The sequence below is a fragment of the Lactuca virosa genome, chromosome 3, assembly GCF_052849685.1.
Source record: "Lactuca virosa cultivar CGN04683 chromosome 3, Lactuca_virosa_CGN04683_v6, whole genome shotgun sequence".
NCBI classification, from domain to species: domain Eukaryota; kingdom Viridiplantae; phylum Streptophyta; class Magnoliopsida; order Asterales; family Asteraceae; genus Lactuca; species Lactuca virosa.
Window position 1 is genome coordinate 262,922,873 of NC_136428.1, and position 21,864 is coordinate 262,944,736.

Sequence of the window (21,864 nt, forward strand, 5' to 3'; positions counted from 1 at the left end):
CCACCATTTACACGATCATCGAACTTCCATTCAAAAGATTTGTCGTTGTGGCCCGATAAAATACGATCAGAACTATCGACTGAGATTGGAGTATCGATAATTCATTGGAATGAAGATGAAGTGAATAGTGAGGGTTTCCAATTGGGGAAATGATTAAATGAGTGAGAAATAGGGTTTGAGAGTGAGAGAGTATTGAGTGGTGTGTATTGATCGTGAATCTGTGATATTATCCCTTTCCAAATCAATTAAAAAATTAAAATATGTTAGTATTTAAGCTGGAAATTGTTTACAATTATAAAAGGTATTTGCTTTCTAAATACTCCAAAATTACCTCCATTTTTTTCATTAATCTCAATTTTTTTACTATTTATTTTATTGTAACAATTTTGTTTTATGATTCATTCTTTTAAAACTATTTGTTTCAAATATATATAATATAAAAAATTTAAACATATAAAATTTTTTAATTTTTCTTTACATCATGATTCATTAAGTTTTATGGGTGTTTTATTATGTTAAACAAAATATAGGAAATTGATATATGAAATATAACAAAAATTTTAATATTTCAGTAATGGATGGTCATACTACCGTTCGAGATTTTTCTGCTATGCGAAGTGTTTACATATGGTGGAACATATTATCTATTCGAGTTTTATATGTGTGGGACGACAGTGAAAATAACAGAGTCTTGATTTGGATGATTGATCGAAACGTAAGTATGAATACAATAAAATGAATATGTCATCTTTTATCTAATGTTTTGTTTATAATTTACATAATTGTTATTATATTACATATCCAGAGAGACAAAATGATCGCCATTGTCCCACAATGTTTGAGACAAATAGTTTTGAACATGAATTTGGTTGGAAGAGTGTTGTCCTTAAATCATTTCCAAGTTGATCATTTTTACGAAGATCACCCCACATATCAAAGTTACAGAATTTTCTTTGGTGATTGGGCAATAGTGATAAAAAGTAATACAATATTTACTCGCTTGTCAAATGATATCGACAATTCATTTCCACAATATCCGTTGTGTTCTTCTATTACAAGCCTCGCAAGAAATTTTAGCCATCAAAGAATGATGATCGGTACATTTATATATATTTAATTTTATATTTATATTATATTATATATATATATATATATATATATATATATATATATATATATATATATATATATATATATATTATAAATTGCATACAACAAATAAAATTATACTAATTTTCGTGTGGTTTAGATGTTATTGGAAAAATCGTTTGGGGAAGACGAATGAGGCCATTCTATGCATTTGAACTATTTCTCCAAAATAAGATGTAAGTATATAATAACACAATACTTTATTTTATAAATTTACTAATCAACTTTCATTGTTATTATGTGTTTTAACAACTTTTTGTTTAAATGAATAGGGGGCATATTATAAAGTTGATGTTCAATCACGTACCAATGAGCCTTATGATACCATTGTATCTTGCGATATTTAATCAATCCATAATTTATGTCTCTAGGGTGAAGTTGGTCAACCTAAATTTGTGTAAGTTAACTACGGGAAACATTATGTATAGTTTCATTCTTTACATATTAATTACTTTTATATACCATGTTAATTGTATATTACATGTCCTTACAGATAATTTATTGGTTTCTACTTCATTAACTGATGTCACGTTGGAACCAAGAACACCAGAAGCGGAGAGGATAAAAATTAGATATAGGGAAAATATCTAATTTTACTATAGTTGTTTGTTTGCGGATTATGTGGTAGTTAATTGGATTTTTAGGTGGTTATTTGTTTTCGTAGTTTTGATATTTATTTCCTTGCAGATTTTTTGAAATGGGTTTTTACTTCGTTTATTGAATTAATAATTTTTAGTTTATAAATTTAGTTTCTTTGTTTGACTATTTTTTATATTATTTTATTTTGTTCTTTCTATTTATAGGATATTTACGTTGTGGTATATTAATTAAAACAAATATTTTACCAAAGAAAAAAATACAAATATTATTTAAATATTAACTAATCAATATGCATTTATCCAATTATTTAAGAAAAAAAACTATTGAAACCCTTAAAGAAATATATACCGAAAAAAAATTAATGAAACTTGAAACAAATACATATTGCATAAGGCAAACAAGCCTCGAAAAGATAACATGAAAAACAAAAACCGATAAAACATTACTTAAAGTATTGAAAAAAACTATATAATTTAATGATATCAATTTCATAAATAAAAATTTAGTTCAACTCAATCAATGTTCGAGTAATACGGTTATAAGTATTGTATATAACAATCGTTTTTCATTAAGTTGTGTTATGAAAAAAAATCAATTTATATATTATTATTTTTACGTTTTTACAGTTGGCATGGTGATTGTAGACAAGGAAAATAGGCCTAATGATGTCATTCGACTAGACGTAAATGCACATAAAGGTACGTATGATATGTGCAACATGATTATTACTTTAATTTTACGAATAATTCATCAGAAAAAAATAATGCAGAAAAAAGAAAAGCATATAACAAGACGTCTTATGAACGACGAAAGGAGAATAACAAGATTAGATGAATAGCCGATGGAGAGGTAAGTAGACAAAACGTGACACGTGTGACAAATTTGTGTACAGCCGAGGGGACCCTAACGGATATTACAAATAAAACTCCTACAAGTGTATTGGATGCTGCTCAAAGGAGGTCGATTCAGAACAGAAAGGCCTATCAACGACGAAAGGAGCGAAACTTAGCGACAACGCCTAAAGAAATTCTACAGGAGGATCCGTATGACTTTGTTTATAATGGTATCCCTAAAGAACATCGTGTGTTGAAGGGGCAAAAAGCATGTGTTCATTGTGGAGCAAAACGATTCCAATTTGAATTCCCTACCTTTTGTTGCATGGGTGGTAAAACAAAGTTGGCACATTCCTCTATCCCAGAAGAATTACTCGAACTCTTCACATCTCGAAACGAATTAGGCAAGACCTTTAGACACATGATACGAGCATACAACATCAACTTTTCATTTGCATCAATAGGCGTGAATGTGGATAAAACAATGATAAATATGACATCTGGAGTATACACTTTTTGTGTGAATGGAGGAATATATCATAGAATCGATCAGTTAATCCCAAGGGATGGAAAACCTCGGTACTTACAGTTGTATTTTTATGATGCTGATTATGGGATGTCACATAGACTCAAATGGAAGAATATTGATAAACAAATTGCTCAAAAGTTGATCTGTGTTCTTGCCACAAACCCATACGTGCAAATATTTCGAAGACTTTCTGATCTAGGTCCGCTTGACAATTACAGAGTCACTTTGAATGCATCAGTAGAACTTGACCAAAGGGTATACAACAGACCGACCACATCCGAGGTACCATAATAATTATTGTCTATTAATTATAAAATAAATATATCATGTATGACATACAAATGTATATATTACACACTATATTTAATCATATCGTTTCCATAATAAAAATTCTAGGTCGCTGGTATTTGGATTGAAGGTAACGACAACATAGCCGCATATAGACGAAGTATTATCGTGTATGGCAGATCCGACAAACCACGAACAATTCAATCTTACTGGGGATGTTATGATCCATTGTGTTATCCTTTATTTTTTCCTAATGGTGAGTCTGGATGGCATTCTAATATCCCAAGACATGGATTCCCATCAATAATATTATTAACGACGACGATGACATCCATGATGATTTAGGAGGTACACATATCCTAACTTTTTAAATTTTAGTTAAATTTACAAAGATTACATGTTTGTATAAATCATTAATTTTTTTTTCACGACATCAACATTGTGTAGACTCTAATACAAAAGGAGGGCGGAATACTGTAAGTATGCGAGAGTACTATTGCTATAAGTTTCAAATCCGGTCAAATTATAATGTAATTTTGTTGGGAGGGAGATTACTACAACAGTTTGTAGTAGATATCTACATCAAGCTTGAGACTTCACGTTTGGAGTTTTGTAGAAAAAACCAGTCAAAAATAAGAGCAGATTTATACCAAGGTGTTGTGGACTGTGTTAATGCCGGTGAGGTTCGATCAAATATGATAGGGCAACATGTTGTGTTGCCTGCAAGTTTCATTGGAGGCCCACGTGACATGCGACGACGATTTCTTGATGCCATGACTTTAGTTCAAGATGACGGGAAGCCTGACATATTTCTTACAATGACATGCAATCCAAACTGGCCGGAAATAAAAGATGAGTTACTCCCTTGGCAGACAGCTCAAGATCGACCGGACCTTGTGTCAAGAGTTTTTCGTGCTAAGTTAGAGGATCTTAAGAAACAACTCTTCACAAAACACGTCCTCGGCGTGGTGGGTGCGTATGTTTATGTCATTGAGTTTCAAAAGCGGGGTTTGCCACATGCACATTTCCTCTTGATAATGATGCCTCCATATAAGCTTACTAATGCAGATGAGTACGACAAAATAGTATGTGCTGAAATTCCAGACCCGATAAGGCATCCTAAAATGCACCAATTGGTCGTCTCAGACATGATACATGGTCCTTGCGGTGGCTTAAACTCTGACTGTCCTTGTATGAATAATGAGCAAAAGAAATGTCGTTTTAGATACCCTCGACAATTCAATGAAACCACCGTACAAGGAAAGGACTCTTATCCCGTGTATCGAAGGAGAGATAATGGTATAGAGGTGGACATACGAGGAAATAAGATGGATAACAGATGGGTGGTCCCGTATAACCCAAAGTTGTTGATGATGTTTAACTATCATATGAATGTTGAGGTCTGCTCGAGTATTATCTCTGTGAAATATGTGTTTAAGTATATTTACAAAGGTCATGATAAACAAGTTATCAATATTGATCCGGATGGAGAACGTATTGTTATTGATGAGATAAAACGGTTTCAGGATGCACGATATGTCTCGCCTCCCGAGGCAATATGGAGGATTTTTAGCTTCGCACTTTCTCAGATACATCCTTATGTGATGGATTTGCATGTACATCTCCTAAACCAACAGATGGTTAGGTTCAGTGAGGATGATACACTGACTAGCGTTGTTGAGAATGAGAAAGATAAGAGATCAATGTTGACTGCGTTTTTTCTAAAAAATAAAGAAGATATCCGTGCAAGAGAATATAAATACAGAGATTTTCCTAAAAATTTTACGTGGGATCCGAATTCACGTCGTTGGAATCATCGAAAACTAGGATTAATGCGAGGTCGTTTGGTTTCTGCTAATCCTGCTGAAGGGGAGCGATACTACCTTCGCCTACTTTTATTTCATATTAGTGGTCCTACGTGTTTTGAAGATCTCTATACGGTGAACAATGTAAAACACCCAACATTTCGAAAAGCAGCTCTTGAAAGAGGGTTGATAGAGTCTGATGATGGTTTATCACAATGTCTTACAGAGGCTTCTTTCTTTCAATTTCCCAATGTTCTTAGAAGGTTGTTTGCAACGATATTGAGTTTTTGTGCGCCAGGGGATGTTCGTAGGTTATGGGATGACCACTACAATGCTCTTTCAGAAGATTATAGGCGACACTATGGAAGTGTTGAAAGAGTCCAGAATATGGTCCTCACTGACATCATGATATTCCTACAATCTATGGGTGACGATATTGATGATTTTGATCTTCCAAAGATAAATCAAAATGTCGATTTAGAATTTGGAGTTTTTCGTGAGGTACAAGAAGAATGCTCTATAGTTTTAGAACCTGAACATTTACAAGCCCAAGATTTTCTCAATCCTGAACAGAAATGTGCGTATGATGAGGTAATGCGGCATGTCCATAATGATAATCCAGGAGTTTTCTTCATAGACGGTCCCGGTGGAACTGGAAAAATGTTTTTGTACAAAGCTTTACTTGCTAATATTCGTTCATGTGGTCATATTGCACTCGCGATCGCTTCTTCGGGTGTTGCGGCTAATAATATGCCAGGGGGGAGAACAGCTCACTCGCGCTTTAAAATTCCAATCAATCTTGAAAATAACTCGGTCTGCAAGATTTCAAGACAAAGTGGTACTGCTCAACTACTTAGGACTGCAAAAGTAATCATTTGGGACGAAGCGTCTATGGCTAAAATACATGCATTGGAGGCAGTTGATCGTACAATGAAAGATATCACTGGGGTGATGCTCCCGTTTGGTGGAAAGATAATGGTTTTGGGAGGTGATTTCAGACAAGTGTTGCCGGTGGTTAGACGTGGAACACGAGCACAGACTGTGGATTCTAGCATACGAATGTCGCCTCTTTGGTCTTCGATTATCAAGTTGCGGTTAACTATAAATATGAGAGCACTATCTGATCCATGGTTCTCAGACTTTCTATTACGTGTCGGTGATGGAGTTGAAGAAACGGTGCATGGAAACTTTATTCGCCATCCCTGATGATATGATAATTCCCTACACTAAAAAGGAAAAGTCATTGCATGCTTTGATTGATGCAATCTTTCCATCTTTTGAAATTAATAGATCTGAACCGGATTATATTATTTCGCGTGCAATACTATCCACAAGAAATGATAGTGTCGATGAGATTAATGATTATTTGATAGGCTGATTCCATGGAGAAGAGAGAATTTACTATAGTTTTGATGAAGCTGTGGACGATATAAATAACTTCTATCCCGTGGAATTCTTGAACACGCTCAGTGTTAGTGGTTTGCCCCCTCATTACTTAAGATTGAAAGTTGGATGCCCGATAATACTGTTACGGAATCTCGACCCGTCAAATGGATTATGTAACGGCACTCGATTGATATGTAAAAGTTTTCAGCACAATGTCATAGATGCCGAAATAGCTGTTGGTCAACATGCTGGAAAGAGGGTATTTTTGCAAAGGATTCCTCTAAGTCCGTCTGAAGATGACCTGTTCCCGTTCAAGCTTAAGAGAAAACAATTTCCAATTCGATTATGTTTTGCAATGACAATAAATAAAGCTTAGGGACAAACAATTCCAAATGTAGGAATTTATCTTCCAGAATCGGTTTTCTCGCATGGCCAACTTTATGTGGCATTATCCAGAGGGATATCACGTGCCACTACAAAAGTATTGGTGAAGCCCGATGAACAATTCAACGGCAGTGAAGTCTATACGTCAAATGTCGTGTATAAAGAAGTGTTGCGAGATCAATAATGATCAGCCAATCATGTGTTCGTATTCATTTTTAAAGAATCTCAACTTTTCATTTTTGATTATTTTTTATTCTGTTTCTACGAGCATGGCTCTTATTGATAATTGTTTATGTGCATTAAACTATTTAAGCAAAAAAATAATCCTATATACAAAGTAATTTCTGAAAAAAAACCGCACCCGTCGCTTGGCGCGGGAAGACGGCTTGTATATATATATATATATATATATATATATATATATATATATATATATTGCATGCATAATTGTAATTTGTAAGACCGTCGGACCAACATTCCTATCTTAAGCCCACAACCAAACAAGGAACGTGATTTAAGGCAGAAACACTGGTACTAAGCCTATTAAATCATAATTATACACACACACATATATATATATATATATATATATATATATATATATATATATATATATATATATATATATATATATATATATGAATATAGTTTGATAAAAATGATTGTTTAAGTAGTTGAAAAGTATTTTAAAATGGTTTGATAAGTTTATAAAAACATTAAATATCTTGAAATGATTTGTAACCGTATTTATGTATTAACACAATTACTTTGTGTTTGGCTTGTATTCTCCCCCTAAAAGCATTTGAAAATGGAAAAACATAGGGGTATGAACTCACCTTATGTGAGAGTTTCGAGTGAAGATACGATGTAGTAGTAATGATCTTCTAGTTTAGAACCCGTGCGAGAACAAGTTAACAATCTAAGTGATAAATAACACTAGGACTATGTAAGAAACACTTATAAAAAGTGTTAGAATTAACTGAAAATAGGGTTTTCGGTTACCTGGGCGTTTTCGGTTGCTTGATGATTCGAAGAGTGTTCTTGTTGTTCTTAAGGAGGTTTTGAGTATTTTCGGTTAAGGATTTGAAAATGGTAGGGTGATTCACGCAATTCTTTAGGAATGTATAAAGAATTCGGCAAGATCTTCAAGAGCTTCGGATGATACTTGAAGGAAAAAGATGATGGACTCGATGATAGTTGAAAGAAAATGGAAAGGTTTTCAGTTGTGTTCCTAAGAGGGAAAAAGGGTGTTTTTGGCCAACAAGTGTAAGAATGAAGTATTGTTTTCGGTTTCACTTATAAATAGGGATGAAAACTGATGTGATATTTATATTGAACACCACAATTCCACTTCGAAATGTGTGCCAAAGGATAGAATTTAGGGGTTTTCGATCAGGAACTCTCTCCGAGAAAAGGGTTTTCGGCCGAGAACAAGTTTTCTATTCGCACGTTTACGGCCGAGAACGCATTTGCGGTCCAAAGAAGCAGCCTCGCATGATGTCGGCCGTGAACTCATTTTTGGTGCGAGGGTTCTGATTTATGCGAGGGTTTTCGGTCCTCGCATTTGGATCATCATTTTGCAACACTTATCAATTAAAAGGTTTAGTTATTTTAAAACATTGGATAAGCTTCAAATAAATGAATAACTCAACAAGTTTGACTTTTATTTAACAAGTTTTGACTTTTGTTGACTTTGGTTGACCTTTACAGACTTGAAAGTAATGGGTTGTCAAAGAATGCACACCACACAAAAGAGGTACCGCAGTCCAACAAACCATCAGACTCCGATACTATAGCCGCAAAAAAGACTGACAGCGTAATTTGTCACAAATGCAACAAGGAGAATCACTTTGCCAAAGACTGTAAGGAAAACGTAGTGAAGGAAAAGGCATTCTACCTAAGAATGACCCAAGAAATGGAGGAAAAAGAAAAAGGAAGGGCGTATGTTGCTCAAGTGAAGAGAGATCATCAAGTGTGGTCATCCGGAGATGAAGATGAAGAAGCTGACAACAAGATGAAAGGAAAAATATGCATGGTCGCAACTGCGGATGAAGACGGATCAAAGATGGCACCCTCAACATCATCGAACAAGTAAAAATCATGATCCACTCTAATAATTTCAGCATGCATGAATGTGAACCATACTTAGAAAAACTTAATGACACATGTGCTGCCGTCCTTTCAGACTACAACAAAGCATTAGATGAAAAGAATATAGCAACCTAAGAGCTGTATCACTTTAGAGGAAGACTTAAGGATAAGCGACTTAAGATGTCTATGCTAGAAAATGATCTATTCTTAGAAAAGATTGCTAAATTGTTGTATGAAACTCAGTTAGATATTGCTTTCAATCAAAGGGACTTATCCCAGAGAGAAAATGTACGTTTGAATCAATTAATAGAAAAGCTTTTTAATGAAACTGAAGCAGTTGAAAACTTAGTCAATAATGGATCCGTAGATAACACCTATAATTGGGGATGGTCCAATGGGTTCTCTACCATAGAGAACTCCACTCACCGGTTCAATATTGAACATCCATATGTCCCTCAGGATCATGAATTTCATTACCCTGTCAATGACAAGACATTTCCTGAAGACATTAGATGTCACTTCGGTAGACTTCATAAATTGAGTAACAATTGTGTTATTGAGCAAATTCTTCCTGAAACCTCTAATCAATTACCTGCCATTAACACAGATTGTCCCAATACTTAGTCATCTTCGAATGCAGATGAAGAAACTGTTATGGAAGGACCAGACTTATTAGTCAATTATTCACCTTTGCCCTCTATAAAGTGTCCCAATATTAAACCACCCTTCACTTACTCTGCGGTAGTTCAGTCATCCTTATCACAGACCGCAGTCAAATGCATAGTGACCATCCAACCCATTTTTCATGAATTACCAATCAAAAATTTCGAATATGGTCAATGTTCACAAAGTCCTGAATCTTCTAGTTCAGATGACTCAAGAAAAACAGTCAAAGGTTTCCAGGAAACCGTAGTTGAACATTTCTGACTGCGGTTCTCCAAAAACTCAAGAAAAATTGGCTTTCAAAGAGGAACTCAAGTCCCGAGGTAAAAAGCGGGATACTAACTTCAAAAACAAAACTTTCAAACAAGCCAAAAGTTCAAATCAAAAACTTTTAAGAAACCCACTGCTGCAAAAAAATCTTTCAAGAAATAATGCAGTAAAGGAATCAGACAAAAGGGGTTGTACAGTAACAATTCCTTCGACGATCCAAAATGGAAATTGATTTTACCAACTCCTGCTTCCTTAAAATCACATCAATTTGTCAGAAGGACTAAACCTAGGAGTAATTCATGTGCCCAAAATTTTTCAAATTCCAAAGGCATCGCAGTCAGAACCCTCCCACGAACCGGTCACAAGACTCTCACTACACGCTCCGGACCGTTGACCAAGTACGGTGTCTGGATGAATGAGAAAAATCTTTCCTTTTGATTTTATCATCTGAAGGAGTCACATATAGCCCAACCTCGTAACACTCCAAAAGTCTCAAAACACCCAGGACCAGGTCTAAAAGGTGACACGAAACCTGTTACTACAACTCACGTGTATGCATCTAGATAGAAAATTTCCCAGGTAACCCCGGGCTCCAAACTTGTTTGGGTGCCCAAACTAATCGTTTAATGTTTCAGGCAATGTGCAAACATGAACGAGAAGAGGAGTGGTTAATCGACAGTGCCTGCTCCTTGCAGATGAACGGAAGGTTAGAATACCTTCGGGACTTCATGCCTATCTATAACGGTGGACACGTCATATAAAGCAACAATGCGAAATGAATCATCAGGGGTTACGGTGTGTTAAAAACATGAAATTTCTCAATTCAAAAGGTCGCTTACGTGGAAGGCCTCAAGCATAATCTCATCAGTGTGGGCGAACTATGCAAAGCAGGTCATCAGGTTGAATTTGATAATGAATATTCCTACATCATGACAAGTGATAGAAGCACCTGCTTGATCAAATCCAAGTCCGAAGGGACAATGTATCCTTTGGATATATCATTGATCATTGGCAAACCTCAGTTGTGCTTTCTGTCCAAAGCAGTATCCGAAGTTAGCTGGTTATGGCACTGCAAGCTAGGTCATCTAAACGTCCAGTGTAATAGTATATATATATATATATATATATATATATATATATATATATATATATATAACAATAATAAAGAGAAATTTTTGTATACTATGTGCATTTACAAATCGACCCTCAAAAATGAAATGTTAAACAAACTTGTTTGGGATGAACATAGTGGTAGAAATCGTTTCAAGGATTCCAAAAATATAAAGAACGCCCAATTTCGAGTTATGACGAAGAAGTTATGACCTATCGAAAATCCGCGACAAAACCGACAAAACACTGTTTAACGTAAAAAGTGAATTTTCAATAAAATGCTTTTTAACCTTAACTATCTACATGAAAGTTATAGAATACGTTAAACCGAGAGTGTCCATAAAAAGAATGACTAAATCTGACTTCGTATTAAGAAGTTATGATTTTTCTATGTTTTGACACGACAGTACACAGCCCGAAACTCGAAAGTTAGATCGAGCAACTTTTGGTGAAAACAACATAAACGAGAATCAGAGATCTTTTCAAAAGAAATTCAATGGTAAAAAGTCAGACGAAAACAGACGTGGGATGAAGAAGTTATGAATTTTTAAAGGACTTTTCCTGTCCCGGCCTATTAAAAATAAAACTTTAAAAATAAAGTCAAAATTAGCCAACAGAGTCTAAATGAAAGTTGTAGAGCATAATCACACCTATGCGTGGATATAAAGAACGTCAAAAACGGAGCTCATATGCGAAAGTTACGGATTTTTGAAGTTGAAGAAATGTGAGTACGTGCAGCGTACTCGGAAGCAAGGCCTTGGATTGTCCACGTCGCCTCTTTCTTCACATGCAACACATATCTTGCATCATCGACATGTCTGAAGCCAGCTAGCAATTACGCCCAGGGTAATGGGACTAGCATCGACGCGTGCCTCGTAGCTTCCCCACGTCCGAAGATCGGATAAGGATCGAACTAGTACGCCCAACATACTGAGGTTTTTAGTAGTACGCCCAGCGTACGTGAAAATTATGCCAAGCGTAATACTCGACCTCAGCCCCTTATAAATAGGATGCGAGACCTCCGGGTTTTGTTTACCAAAATCAAATACTCTCTCCACCCAAACACTCTTTTAAGCCCTTCTAAACCCTCCGAAGTATCGGGTACCTCCTTACCACCAGAAGCAAGCCCCGAAGTTCCGAAGTCCTCAATTTTAAGCTGAAACTCTGTCCGAATGAAGCCGGATTTTAATCAAAAACTCTCATGTTACATCAACAAAATTGCCTTCTAAGAAACGAAACTCTGCCCGAATCAGCACCTATCAGGTGAGTTCATACCCCTACATTTTTATGATTTTTAATTATTTTAGGGGGGGGGGAATACAAGTGAAACACAATAAATTGTGTTAATATATTAAAAGATTGTATATGTTTTAGTATATTTTAAATTATTATAATTTGACCCCATTACATGTTCCTTTTTTGATTGTGGGCTTGGGGTAAAGTTATTTAATCAAAAGATTTAATTAATCACAACTATATAAATATTACATTTATAAAATTATAAAATGGTTTTCAAACTGTTTGATACTACAAAGATACAAACAGAGAATTTCATGAATTAACAGTATTACAGATTTTTTTATAGTAAAACAAACAGCAAAACTATAATAGGTATACTTACAGAACTCATTCATCAGTTCCAAGTTTTAAAGTACATAACAGGAAAACAAACATAGTACATATCGGAAAACAAACAAAGAATAACTAATAGAAAACAAACATATTACTTTACCAAAAAACAAACTTATAAAGAATATTCAATACAATTTATGAAACTTTTTTACAGTGTATTTATTACAAAGTAATCATTCAATATTTTTACGCTTATTCATCAATATAGAAATTGTAAGACTACCTTCTTGTACTTTTTCCAAGTACCAAAAAAAGTCCTGAAATTATAACCAGAATCTCCTTCAGTGGGAGCGTGACACTTGTGTATAGATCTATATGGGACTGACAATCCCGCACCAGAGCTGCTTGCAACAGCTAGGTCGGCAGACCTGTGGTGACAAATGTTGTAACTTTTACGACGCCTGAAGAACGTCGTGTTCAGGCCATCCTAAGTCATCTAGTATGGTTACAAAAACTCATAATTTGGTATTGAACATAATGATTTGTGAATGAATAAGTAACACTTCACGTAGTTTTATTTAATTATAAGACTATAATACAGTATATTACAATAATAAATACAGATTACCATTTCAAATACAGATAAAAACTTACTTTTCATAGTTTTATGAGAATTTAAAACTACATTATACTATTTTAGAACACAAATGCATATACAACAGAAAATATAGGATTTTGTGGGAAAAACATGTTTACTTTATCAATGAACCAGAAAATAGATTTCAGTTACAAACATCCTTATGAACTCACCAACTTAATTGTTGATACCTTTTCAAAATATACTTGTATTCTCAGGGAAACAGTGATACAGGTACATCCACATCTTTTTGAGAAGACGAAGATATATAAACTGATGTCTTTTAAACTTGTACTTTTGAGTTTATATATATTATGTTTTGAAAACAGTTGTAAAACTTATAACTTTGTAAATACAATGGTTGTTATTGTACTTTGATTGCTATTGTTCATTGTTGTGATACTACATGAAGTCCTCCACCCTCAAATGTTTCCGCCGTTCTGGTTTGGGGGTGTGACAGATTGGTATGATAGCATTGTTTATAGTGAACTCAGTATATCAATTCGTAAAAGATATACAACTATAAATACAATGGGGCCGAAGTGCTTTGACTACCAGTATACTTTTATAATATAAGTATTTTATAAGAAGTATAGTAACACTCACTCATACAGAAATAATATCACTACATAAAGTATTTGGATGTTGGACACTACAGTTAAACCTGAACAATTATGTAATCATATCTGGGATCAATATAGCCTGATCAACTATATTCATTTGAGATATGACCAACATGTGTTTGGGAGTGATGGTAGTGTTGCGACAAGTCTAAAACTTACCAAACTCTACTTATATAGAAGAACTTTAAAACAAAACACAGATTAAAAATACTATAGGAGTATTTTGTAAAACTACATCATTTCTATGTATCTTATCTTTAAATTCCTCGTATAGACCTTATGGCAGGATATCCTCGGCCTGGGGATCGCTACTTCCCTAACCAAGGGAATCATGGTTGGATAGAAGATGATCCTGAAGAGGATTACGAGGAAGATAGCGGAGAAGAAAATTCAGATGGCACAGACTCAGAACCAGAGGTAATTAATCCACCACAAGGAGTACAACGCCCAGTAGCCAGACAACATTATCATGGTCCAACCCCATCACGAGATGAATAACTACACAGGTGGAGTCACCAACAAGGACAACGTCCTCCGTTTTGTATGAACAGAGACATTTATGACATCAATAATAGAGGATTGGCTGACAGGGCTCTACCTGTTATATTGCGTTGTATTTCTCGACAGGTTGATCAATCTCGTATATCGATCAACCGGATTCTAGAAGTCACAACTGTCTCCCAACAAAACGCCGCAAAAATTCAACGTCTAGATGGAGATTACGACGAAACCAGACATCACACAGATATGCTCCATGTAGAAATGATTTCTGCTCCAATTGAAATGAGAGCACTCCAAGAGCGTCAGACTACAATGGAGAGGTGTTTAAGGGAATCAGAAACCCAAGTGACAGAGCCCAGTACTAGGAGTCGTACTCGTCGCAAGAAGTGTTTACACTACTTTTACTTTAATAATGTCGAAAGATATATATATTACTTTTTACTATATGTAAACCCTATGATTAAGTGAATACACTACTAGTAGGTAGTAATGCTGTTTAAATTCCCTTTTTGTTGATGTAACATAGACCTATGTCTAGGTCAAAATTTTCCCAACTTCATGTATAATACAATATATCAATAAAAATGATTAGCATTTTACTTCATTAGGAGTTATTACAATTTTCATAAACATCTTACTACATAAATTTGGGTTAACAGACTTAAAACAGACTCCTTATGTTCAACTACACAAATTCATTACAAGTGTTGCTATAAACAAAATTGGCAAATGTTTACTTATATTAGTAGACTTTTCGCTTGGTAGAACACTATAACAGGTCAGGAAATAATACATTTTGAATTGAAAATTTTCATGTTCATATATTACCTGACTCATGATCATTATAGAGTACTTATCATTGTTTTTCTCAAATCATTATAGAGAAAGATGCCTCGTAGGAAGTCTAACCAAAAGAACAACAACAATCCACCAAATCCACCAAATCCACCACCCCCACCTCCTCCACAATTTGATGCATCTATCTTTCAAGCAGCAGTGGCTGCTGCTGTGGCTGCTGCCATAGCACTAATCAAGTCCAGGGGTAATGGTGGAGCAGGCAGTGGTACTCAAACTTCCGGTCATGGCGAAGGTCTGAAACACCCTCGTGAGTGTTCCTATAAAGACTTTACTAATGAAAAGCCCATAACTTTTGATGGCACTGGAGGTGTCATTTCTCTGACACGCTGGTTCGAGAAAATAGAATCAGTGTTTGAAATTTTTGCATGCCCTGAAGCAAGCAAAGTCAAGTTTGGAGCATGTACCTTCTTGGACAGAGCCCTTTCCTGGTGGAATGGCTATATCAAATCCTTATCCCTTCCAGTCGCCAATGATATGAGCTGGGATGATCTAAAAACCCTGATGCTAGCAGAATATTGTCCCCGCGACGAAATTCAAAAGCTAGAGGAAGAACTTTGGAGTCTGACGATTAAAGACTCCGATATAATTGCATATACTGCCAGGTTCAGTGATCTGGTTATTCTGTGTCCAGGGATGGTTCCTACCGAGAGCAAGAAAGTTGAGCGGTATATTTGGGGACTCTCTCCTCAGATACAAGGGAATGTAATAGCTTCTAAATCTCTCACCTTTGACAGTGCCAAGCATTTGACACAAACACTGGTAGACCATGGTGTTCATCATGGCTATATGGTACCTATTCCAGAGAAACCCAAGGAAGGGAGCGGTAATAAGAATAAATTCTTGAACAAGCGAAAAAGGGCAATCGTCTCAAGAGCCTTCGAAAAAGCAACAAACAGTGGCAGCACACGCTGCTATTGTTCCTGCTGTGGTTCCAACTCCTATTCCTATCACTTCGTCTACCACTCCAGCAACCCCAAGTAGATATGATGGATCTGTACCAATGTGCAATAAATGCAACTTTCACCATACTAGAGCTTGCAGAGAAATGCACTGCAAGAATTGTAACAGAAAGGGGCATACTGCCCGTTTTTGTAGGGCACCAACGCAGCCTATTTATCAAGTCCCTGCTGTAGGAGCGGGCAAAGCATGATATAAATGTGGGGTAACAGGATATTTCAAGAAAATTATCCTAAGTTGAAGAGCACTGGTAGTATTGGAAAAATCGTGGCGGTTCGCTATGAAGAAGCAGTAGCGGATCCTAATGTGGTGACCGGTACGTTCCTTCTCAACGATTCTTATGCATGCATCCTTTTTAATACCGGTGTAGAGAAAAATTTCGTAAGACATAAGTTCAAACACTTTCTAAAACAAAATCCCAAAGCACTAGAAGATACATTTACCGTTGAGATGGCCAGCGGGAAAACTGAGAAAACCAATGACATATACATAGGATGCACACTTACCCTAAATAAATATTCCTTCCAAATCAACCTTATGCCGGTCTCAATTAAAAGTTTTGACATCATAATCGGCATGGATTCGTTAAGTCTTCACAGTGCTGATATCCTTAGTTTCGAGAAAGCCATCCGTCTTAATCTACCAAGTAACGATTCTCTCGTTATTTATGGCGACAAATCTAGTGTGAATCTTCAAATCATTTCTTGCGTCAAAGCTCATAAGTGTCTTCGTAAAGATTATTGCGCCTTCTTAGCTCACGTTGTTGATAAGACACAAGAATTAAAAAGCATCAAGGATATCCCTGAAGTTTGTGATTTCCCTATTGTGTTCCCTGAAGACATCTCAGGAGTTCCTCCTGAACGCCAAGTCGAGTTTCGAATCGACTTAATTCTTGGAGCTACCCCCGTAGCTAAAGCCCCGTATCATCTTGCACCTTCAGAAATGCAAGAACTGTCCAGCCAGTTGAATGAACTACTCAGCAAATGCTTCATTAGACCAAGCTTCTCACCCTGGGGAGCGCCGGTCTTATTCGTGAAAAAGAAGGATGGATCACTTCGTATGTTCATAGACTATCGGGAATTAAACAAACTTACAATTAAAGATCGATACCCTTTAGCACAGATAGATGACCTCTTTGATAAACTCCAAGGAGCTAATTTCTTATCCAAGATTGACCTGAGATCAGGATACCACAAATTGCGAGTCCAAGAGTCAGAGATTCCGAAGACTGCTTTCAGAACTCGCTACGGTCACTACGAATTTGTAGTAATGCCCTTTCGTATAACGAATGCACCTGCGGTATTCATCGACCTTATGAATCGAGTGTGTCGACCTTAGTTGGACAAATTCGTCATAGTTTTCATTGACGAAATAATAGTGTATTCGCAAAGTAAGGAAGAACACCGCCAACACTTGCGACAGGTATTGGAGACTTTGAGGGCAGAGAAATTATATGCGAAGTTCTCTAAATGTGAATTCTGGATTCGAAAGGTGGAGTTCGTAGGTCATGTAGTCAGCAAGGATGGGATACATGTTGAACCCTCCATGATCAAAGCTATCGAAAATTGGACGACCCCACGAACCCCAACCAAAATTCGTCTACTTTTAGGTCTCGCTGGCTACTACAGGAGATTCATTCAGAACTTCTCGAAGATTGCAAAGCCACTCACCACCTTGACTCAAAAAGGTGTATCATTCGAATGGGAAGAAAAACAAGAAAATACTTTCCAGACCTTGAAACAAGCTCTCTGCAGTGCTCCGATCTTATCCCTTCCAGAAGGGACGGGAGATTTTGTAGTCTACTATGACGCGTCTAATCAAGGGCTAGGTTGTATTCTTATGCAATGAGGAAAGGTTATATCCTATACCTCAAGACAGCTTAAGAACCACGAAGTCAATTATACCATGCACGATCTCGAACTGGGAGCAGTGGTTTTTGCCTTAAAGATCTGGAGACATTATCTATACGGTACAAAGTGCAGTCTTTACTGATCATAAAAGCCTTCAGCATATCTTTGATCAGAAAGAACTCAACATGAGACAAAGACGATGGGTAAAACTACTAAATGATTACGAATGTGAGATTTGTTATCACCCTGGCAAGGCCAACGTGGTAGCAGATGCCCTGAGTCAGAAAGAGTACTCGGGCCGCCCAGTAAAGTCTCTAACTATAACTATCCATTCCCACTTATCCGTACAAATCAAGGAGGCTCAGTTGGAAGCTTTGAAACCTGATAACATGACAGGTGAAGCCTTGAGAGGAATGGAAAAGAAATTGGAAATCAAGGGTGATGGATTTCGTTATTTCATGAATCAAATCTGGACACCGAAGTTCGGTGGCTACAGAGATGTCGTGATGAAAGAAGCTCATAAAACTTGATACTTTATTCACCCGGGTTAAGAAAATATGTATCTGGACCTAAAGAAAATCTATTGGTGGCCAAACATTAAATCCGAAATAGCTACTTTTGTGGGAAAGTGTTTAACTTGCGCCAATGTTAAAGTAGAAAATCAAAAGCCCTCAGGTTTACTTCAACAGCCAAATATACCTGAGTGGAAGTGGGAGCGAATTACAATGTATTTCATAACCAAGTTACCCAGAACAACGGGTGGTCATAATACCATTTGGGTTATTGTTGATAGATTAACCAAATCCGCCCACTTCCTGCCAATAAAAGAAACAGATAAAATGGAAAAGATAACAAGGACGTACATAAAAGAAATAGTATGGTTGCATGGTGTGCCAATATCTATTATCTCTGACCGAGATAGTAGATTTACCTCCTGGTTTTGGCAATCATTGCAAAAGTCGCTGGGAACCAATCTTGACATGAGTACATCGTACCATCCTCAGACTGATGGGCAAAGCAAGAGAACAATTCAAACGCTAGAAGACATGTTAAGGTCTTGTGTGATAGATTTTGGTAAAGCTTGGGATACCTATTTACCACTAGTTGAATTCTTCTACAAAAATAGCTATCACACCAGCATCAAAGTTGCACCCCTTGAAGCTCTCCATGGTCGTAAGTGCAGATCCCCTCTGTGCTGGGCTGAAGTGGGCGATACGCAACTAGCAAAGAACCAAATACGTGATAGTACCCTAACCGGTCCTGAGATCATTCGTGAAACCACAAAAAAGATTGTCCAAATCCGGGAACGGTTGAAAGCTTCTCGAGATAGACAGAAGAGTTATGCGGATAAACGACAAAAACCTTTGGAATTCCAGGTTGGTGACCGTGTTCTTTTGAAGGTCTCACCCTGGAAAGGAATGTTACGCTTTGGTAAACATGGCAAACTGAATCCAAGGTACATTGGACAATTCCAAATCATTGCTAGAATTGGTCTGGTTGCTTACAAACTCAATCTACCGCGTGAACTCGATAACATTCATCCCGTTTTTCATGTCTCAAATCTCAAGAAGTGTTTGTCTGACGAGACTCTTGTTATCCCACTCGATGAAATCGAGATAAACCAGAGCCTCAATTTCGTGGAAGAACCTGTAGAAATCCTAGAGAGGGAAGTGAAGAGAACTAAACAAAGTCGTATCCCGATAGTGAAGGTTCATTGGAATGCAAAACGAGGACCTGAATTCACATGGGAGCGAGAAGATCAGATGAAACAGAAATATCCACATCTCTTTCCTTAGCGTTTGCGTAAAGTTATAGTCCTAATTTTGGGACGAAATTCTCTCTAACGGGGGGATACTAACAACCTGTTATTTTGACTTTATGTAATAGTATATATATCAATAATAGGATGCACTGAGAAAACCAATGACATATACATAGGATGCACACTTACCCTAAATAAATATTCCTTCCAAATCAACCTTATGCCGGTCTCAATTAAAAGTTTTGACATCATAATCGGCATGGATTCGTTAAGTCTTCACAGTGCTGATATCCTTAGTTTCGAGAAAGCCATCCGTCTTAATCTACCAAGTAACGATTCTCTCGTTATTTATGGCGACAAATCTAGTGTGAATCTTCAAATCATTTCTTGCGTCAAAGCTTATAAGTGTCTTCGTAAAGATTATTGCGCCTTCTTAGCTCACGTTGTTGATAAGACACAAGAAGTAAAAAGCATCAAGGATATCCCTGAAGTTTGTGATTTCCCTATTGTGTTCCCTGAAGACATCTCAGGAGTTCCTCCTGAACGCCAAGTCGAGTTTCGAATCGACTTAATTCTTGGAGCTACCCCCGTAGCTAAAGCCCCGTATCATCTTGCACCTTCAGAAATGCAAGAACTGTCCAGCCAGTTGAATGAACTACTCAGCAAATGCTTCATTAGACCAAGCTTCTCACCCTGGGGAGCGCCGGTCTTATTCGTGAAAAAGAAGGATGGATCACTTCGTATGTTCATAGACTATCGGGAATTAAACAAACTTACAATTAAAGATCGATACCCTTTAGCACAGATAGATGACCTCTTTGATAAACTCCAAGGAGCTAATTTCTTATCCAAGATTGACCTGAGATCAGGATACCACAAATTGCGAGTCCAAGAGTCAGAGATTCCGAAGACTGCTTTCAGAACTCGCTACGGTCACTACGAATTTGTAGTAATGCCCTTTCGTATAACGAATGCACCTGCGGTATTCATCGACCTTATGAATCGAGTGTGTCGACCTTAGTTGGACAAATTCGTCATAGTTTTCATTGACGAAATAATAGTGTATTCGCAAAGTAAGGAAGAACACCGCCAACACTTGCGACAGGTATTGGAGACTTTGAGGGCAGAGAAATTATATGCGAAGTTCTCTAAATGTGAATTCTGGATTCGAAAGGTGGAGTTCGTAGGTCATGTAGTCAGCAAGGATGGGATACATGTTGAACCCTCCATGATCAAAGCTATCGAAAATTGGACGACCCCACGAACCCCAACCAAAATTCGTCTACTTTTAGGTCTTGCTGGCTACTACAGGAGATTCATTCAGAACTTCTCGAAGATTGCAAAGCCACTCACCACCTTGACTCAAAAAGGTGTATCATTCGAATGGGAAGAAAAACAAGAAAATACTTTCCAGACCTTGAAACAAGCTCTCTGCAGTGCTCCGATCTTATCCCTTCCAGAAGGGACGGGAGATTTTATAGTCTACTATGACGCGTCTAATCAAGGGCTAGGTTGTATTCTTATGCAATGAGGAAAGGTTATATCCTATGCCTCAAGACAGCTTAAGAACCACGAAGTCAATTATACCATGCACGATCTCGAACTGGGAGCAGTGGTTTTTGCCTTAAAGATCTGGAGACATTATCTATACGGTACAAAGTGCAGTCTTTACTGATCATAAAAGCCTTCAGCATATCTTTGATCAGAAAGAACTCAACATGAGACAAAGACGATGGGTAAAACTACTAAATGATTACGAATGTGAGATTTGTTATCACCCTGGCAAGGCCAACGTGGTAGCAGATGCCCTGAGTCAGAAAGAGTACTCGGGCCGCCCAGTAAAGTCTCTAACTATAACTATCCATTCCCACTTATCCGTACAAATCAAGGAGGCTCAGTTGGAAGCTTTGAAACCTGATAACATGACAGGTGAAGCCTTGAGAGGAATGGAAAAGAAATTGGAAATCAAGGGTGATGGATTTCGTTATTTCATGAA

At 36.8% G+C, this 21,864-nt stretch overlaps 1 protein-coding gene across 1 annotated transcript; it reads left to right on the top strand.

Moving 5' to 3' along the window:
• Positions 1-574: 574 nt before the first annotated feature.
• Positions 575-9,069, top strand: LOC145164579 (uncharacterized). Its single transcript, XM_079083291.1, has 15 exons — positions 575-715; positions 806-1,097; positions 1,250-1,325; positions 1,422-1,546; positions 1,643-1,679; positions 1,837-1,850; positions 1,953-1,967; positions 2,376-2,447; positions 2,642-3,393; positions 3,508-3,655; positions 3,847-6,380; positions 6,799-6,849; positions 6,967-7,130; positions 8,685-8,730; positions 8,815-9,069. Exons 1-15 carry the CDS (start codon positions 575-577, stop codon positions 9,067-9,069), a joined length of 4,722 nt encoding a protein of 1,573 aa, XP_078939417.1.
• The last annotated feature ends 12,795 nt before the right edge of the window (positions 9,070-21,864 follow it).

Excerpts from the sequence above, each read along its gene's own strand:
- LOC145164579 (XM_079083291.1), top strand. The coding sequence starts at position 575 with ATGGATGGTCATACTACCGTTCGAGATTTTTCTGCTATGCGAAGTGTT. Across the intron at positions 1,547-1,642 it reads GTTGGTCAACCTAAATTTGT|ATAATTTATTGGTTTCTACT; the intron begins GTAAGTTAACTA and ends ATGTCCTTACAG. Across the intron at positions 3,394-3,507 it reads ACAGACCGACCACATCCGAG|GTCGCTGGTATTTGGATTGA; the intron begins GTACCATAATAA and ends TAAAAATTCTAG.